Raw genomic sequence first — 5,656 nt, forward strand, 5'->3', positions numbered from 1 at the left:
TTATACAGTTTAAAATATTACACAGGTTACATTTGTCAAAGGAAAAACTCAACAGAATGTATCTAAATGTGAATCCAGCCTGTGACAGATGTGGCCAGTCGCCGGCCACTCTAGCTCATATGTTCTGGCATTGCACTAAACTAACATCATATTGGCAAAGTATATTTAAATCACTGTCAGACATTGTTGGAAGACCTTTTGACCCGGATCCACTGACAGCAATTATGGAAGTCACGGGGCCCGGGGTCAAACTGTCTACTTTCCAATATAACATGGTAAAATATGTGACTCTACTGGCTCGCAGACTGATACTGTTGAATTGGAAACAAGCACAGGTTCCGACTCACACTTCACTTATGAGAGATGTTATGCACTACTTACAATTGGAAAAGATTAAGTTTGAATTGAGAGGGAGTGAAGATAGATTCTACCAGACATGGCAACCCTTCATTGAATATTTCAATAGGTGCACGCTAACCCCTCCTACACAATAGATAGCACGATAGAAAATTGGAAAGAAAGAAAAGGGAAAAAAGGAACCGAGTGTTTTTTCTTTATTTAAATTTTTCTTATTTAAAAAAAGAATGTCTGTAATTCACTTAATTTACAACAACATGTTGGAAAAGTTTGAGAGCAAGAGTGTCTGTCCTGTTGTCTGTTTTGTTTGTCTGTTCACACTTGTCATTGTTTAACTGTTTTTTTGTTTTTTCAATGTTTATCACATTTATGTCTTTTTTATTATGGAACATTTACATTGCCTGTTATTTTTTTCATTTTATTTAACTGAATTACTTATTATCATTGTCGATAATATTCTGAAATTGTCATACAGAAAATGCCTAATAAAAACAGTATTAAAAAAAAAAGAACAAGATTCCTTTACAGGATCTCCTCACTGGTCAACAAAAACACCTTGAAGACCTTAACAGGAGCCCTCGTACAAGGTTTCTTTGACTATGCATCCACCTCTTGGTACCACAGCACCTCAAAGGCCCTTAAAACAAGGCTTCAGACCTCCCAAAACAAACTGGTCAGGCTCCTACTTGGCCTCACCCCCCAAACCCACCTCACCCCTGCCCACTTTGACAGGCTGGGATGGCTTAGGGTCGACGACAGAGTATAGCATCTTGCAATGGGTCTGGTCCACAAGATTCGATACACCACCAAGATACCCATGTACTTGTCTAAATACTTCCTTAATGTAAACAAAGTCCACACCCACAACACCAGAGGGAGTGCAACAAACCATGTGCAACCCAGATTCGGCACAAACAAAATTATAAATTATTTTCGCTCCTATGCCACCAAAATGTGGAACGCCCTACCAACAGTCATTAAGACATGTGAATCCCTTGACTCCTTCAAAACTTTCAAAGGGCACCTACAGACGGCTGCAATTCGAAACTGGCCCCTCTAAAATCTGAATCCCCCCCCCTTTCCCCCCCTCACTGTATACCGTATGTATCTTTTCCCTTTTTGCTTCCTATATCAGGGCTGGGCAACTTTGACGATGGCGAGGGCCAATATATTTCCACACTCATTCCAGAGGGCCTCAGTGCATAATTACTGTCGTAGCAAACATAGCCGATCTACAAGCTCGCAATGCGACGTGTTTTGAGCTTGTAGATCAGCTATTTTTGCTACATTTTAATTGAAAACCTGAATCATTTTTTAATTGGAATCCTGAAAAGTAACCTTTCTATTGAATTTCAAAAGCATTTAGTTATAACTTTAATGCTATTCATGAAGTAATTAAAGCGGGTTTGGAATTGTAACAGCTGAAATCAATACTGTAGCATTCCGATAACATGTGGGCCGCATTAAGTGTGGCCCCCGTGGCCCCATGTGGCCCCGGTCCACCAGTTGCCCACCCCTGATTTAGCCTATATGTCTATATGTGTTGTGATCTAAATTTTCAACGAAAGTGTACTTGGTAATTTAAAACAGAGAGAATAATTTTATTGATTTGAAAATACATACAGTACAGTTCCGTTCAGGTAAAATACATGTATTACTTCATACATTATCCCATCGTATTGACGTTTCAGATTTTTTTTAAGATCATGATCCGTCATCTTGTACATACATGCTCTCTAAACCTAGTAAAAACTGAACAATAAAATAGAATATCACATTTATAGAATAGCAGAATTAAGTGGTGGTTTCAACCAACATAATTTGCATTGTGCATTGTTGTCAAAATCTACACGAATCACCCTTGCGATATTGCATAGAAAATACATTAGCACAAAATGCTAATTCCAAAACTTCCGAAAACAACAAAGAGCTCACATTTTGTGAAGGTTCTCAAGTTTAAGACAAGCCCTAAATCAAGTGACAGTAATTACTCTGCTGAAGGACATGTGATACATCTAAATGGCTAATAATGATCAGATGTAGGCCTATACAGTGTACTACTTTCTTTTTTCTTTTTTTCTTTTCTTTTTTTTCTTTTCTTTTTTTTGTTGCTTTTCTTTACACCATCCATTAGATTATGATTGGTTGATGATGTATTGATCATATTAGATAGGCCTACAAACAAGGAAATTAACATTTTTGAACACAAGAGTAAATGTCCTGCCGAAAGGGAAACATCCACCATCTGAAAAATGTGGGGAAATTATTGATGGCATGAATGTCGTAACATTATTAAAAGATGACTGAAGTCTGTGGGCGTATGCATGAGCCTGCTACAGTACTTAGAAATTGGCACCACTTCAGAGGATGTGCTCATGTACAGTATGTACAGTATGTTTTTATTTATTTATATATATTGAGCAGTGAACACCTGGTAAGATTTTCTCTTGTGTTGTTTAGCCCCAAAGTGGATCTCTTGCATTGCAATGCAAACTCTTCGATTGCCAGATGCGGTATAATAATGAACATTCAGATCTTTCTCGTGAGATACAGAAACTCCTCGCGGGTCTTGGGATCTTCTTTGAACACTCCCAGCATCACACTCGTTACAGTCCTGCAGTTTATCTTTTGCACGCCTCGCATCACCATGCACATGTGACTGCAAAGACATAAAAAAGCAAGGCATTAATACGCAGATTGAATTAAAACTTCAAAGCGAGCGCTGAAAGCTTCATGCGTGAGATGCATACCGAAAAAATTTGGTCCCACTTATCCAGAGAAACACATAAAAAAGACTGAGCAACGAGTGTGTTTCATGGCTGCTCTGAACTGAATCTATTCAATGATGTAGTTTATAAACCCACTAACTAGCACCTCGTCTTGTCTACCGATTAACCCTCATGTGATCTTGAAGGCCTGTTGTCAATATAAAATATAGCCTACTGAATGTTACACTGAACTGCCAACATGTGTTAATGTGATTGATTGATTGAAATGGTTAACCTCTGTTCAACACCCTGTGTGTGTGTGTGTGTGTGTGTGTGTGTGTGTGTGTGTGTGTGAGACACTCACGCTGCCTCCATCACCACTGCTACGCCTGCTGGCTCCAACGCCTCAGAGATGGCTGTGGCAATCTGTTTGGTTAGACGCTCCTGAACTGCATGGAGAGAGAGAACGACACATCGAAAATACCAATGGAAAGGATTGAAAAGTGATGATAGTGAATAATCCATAGCCTTAATTGACAGTAAGGGCTCGTCTGAGGACGACCTAGAGAGAATAATGGGCCTACCTTGCAGTCTTCTGCTGTATATCTCCACAATTCTGAAAAGTTTAAATATGACTGTTAGTGCTAAACTGTGTGTGTGCAATATGTACGCGCTTGAGAGAACATTTTGAAATAATTTGAACGTGCTTACTTGGCGAGCTTGCTCAGGCCAACCACTTTTTTGTTCGGGAGGTATGCGATGTGAACCTGAAACGTTGAAACAAAGCATAAAGCAAGAAATATATTTACAACGCACAACCTTACATAATTATTACGCCAGTCAATTGCTGAAGTTTCTCGTCAAACTGCAAACTCCTCAGTGTTTAATTCAACTCAGACGGTGTGGTGAATGTTTTAGTTACCCTGCCAAAGAAGGGCACAAGGTGGTGTTCGCACAGAGAGAACACATCTATGTCCTTGACAATCACCATCTCGTCGTGGTTCTCATCAAACATTGCATCGTTCAACACATCTGTAGGGAGAAAAAAGTTCAACACATCGTTCAACACATCTGTAGGGAGATAAAAGAATATAATACAAATACAATTATTGATATGATAGAATGACAGATGGGGGTGTGGAATGTTTTTTCTTCTTTTTTGTGATTATTAAATTCAAATTGTGTAATAAAAAAGATAAACCATACAATACATTATGATATATTGATTTGCTTTAATTGGTTCTGGCTAGGAGAAACAGGATATATATATATATATATATATATATATATATATATATATATATATATTTTTTTTTTTAACCAGATAGGCCATTCTGTTCACAGCATCCTGGAGAAAATGTTGTCATTGAACATTCTAGCCTACTAATAATGTGTGTGAACAAGTTATGTCTCCAGAGAGAGATCTTAATATTGTTATTGGTATTTGTCAGCTACAATAATGTACTTTATATAATAAATCAGATAATAAATCGGATTCTTCTAAGAACATCTGTTCTGAATCTTGCATCCCTGGGATGTAGCATGGTGTTTGCGTTTCTGCTAATCACACTACAACCATTGCTCATATCATCACCAAGGCACAGATTGCAATGATGACTGCTGTAACACCATGGTGCCAAATAAACAACTTACACACCCAAATTAATAAAACCCACTTATGACTAGGACAACAGTAAGCTGTTAATTGTCAACATGAGACATGGCAATGGGATAGACTAGAGATAGAGCCCTCCTGTTGCAAAGTACTGTAGCCGTGCTTCTGAGATGCCCCGAAGTCACACCTTTGGATGTTTGAATCCACAACATTGCCGTCTAGTGTCCTTTTAGCCTGAAAGGATGTGTAGTGTACGCAGGACAATTTATCCAGATTTGAACCTCCAAGAGTGGGTTACTTTTTTCAGTCCACAGCATCAAACAATAATGAACATAATACTGTTAATCATCAAAGTGCATTCACCTCGAACTGATTCATGATATCCTTTGGTGAAGTTCTGCATGGCTTTGGCCGCGCGCAGTGGTGTGCGTACGAGACCCTCGCGGTTTACGTCCTCTCCCAGCTCCTTCAATATGGTGGCATATGCCCTCTCCATGCTGGACAGCTTGGATGCTTCCTCCGCGTCCTTCTGCAAGCTCCTCTTGTCTTCTCGGCACAGCTCGGCCTTTTTAGAGTCCATGCCCATTTCACTGAAAGAGCTCATGTACTCAAAGTTCCCATTGCAGACGCCGTTGTTCTCGGAGGCGGCAGTGGTGGGGTGGTGGTGGTTGTACTCCATTCTTCAGACTGTTACTGTTTGCTATGATGATGGTGGGTTGTTATAGAATGTGGGTCGGAGAATGGTGTGGTTGCTTTTTAAAGCATTCGGTACAGGCCCAGATGACAGCCCGGGCGTGCCTTCAATTGTACTTTGAAGGCCGGCGTGCGTGCGTGCGTGCGGGTTCTCAGGAGAAAATGGCCCGTGAAGAGTTGTCTTAATATACAATTTCCTTGCATGCAATGTTGCAAAGACGAAGGGGCCCCAGAGACATCTGATCACTTTGGTAAATTGATTTCAAGCAAATTAAAATAAGTT

General features: G+C 39.7%; 1 protein-coding gene across 1 annotated transcript; it reads right to left on the reverse strand.

Annotated features, from left to right (window-relative positions):
* Positions 1-2,219: 2,219 nt before the first annotated feature.
* Positions 2,220-5,359, reverse strand: LOC308328770 (GTP cyclohydrolase 1-like; the record flags this gene model as incomplete). Its single annotated transcript, XM_080782880.1, has 6 exons — positions 2,220-3,016; positions 3,430-3,514; positions 3,650-3,681; positions 3,777-3,832; positions 3,988-4,097; positions 5,044-5,359. 6 exons carry the CDS (start codon positions 5,357-5,359, stop codon positions 2,887-2,889), a joined length of 729 nt encoding a protein of 242 aa, XP_080639006.1. The 3' UTR covers positions 2,220-2,886.
* Positions 5,360-5,656: the final 297 nt, after the last annotated feature.

Source organism: Protomyctophum bolini (assembly GCF_963924005.1).
Source record: "Protomyctophum bolini genome assembly, chromosome: 14".
Taxonomy (NCBI): domain Eukaryota; kingdom Metazoa; phylum Chordata; class Actinopteri; order Myctophiformes; family Myctophidae; genus Protomyctophum; species Protomyctophum bolini.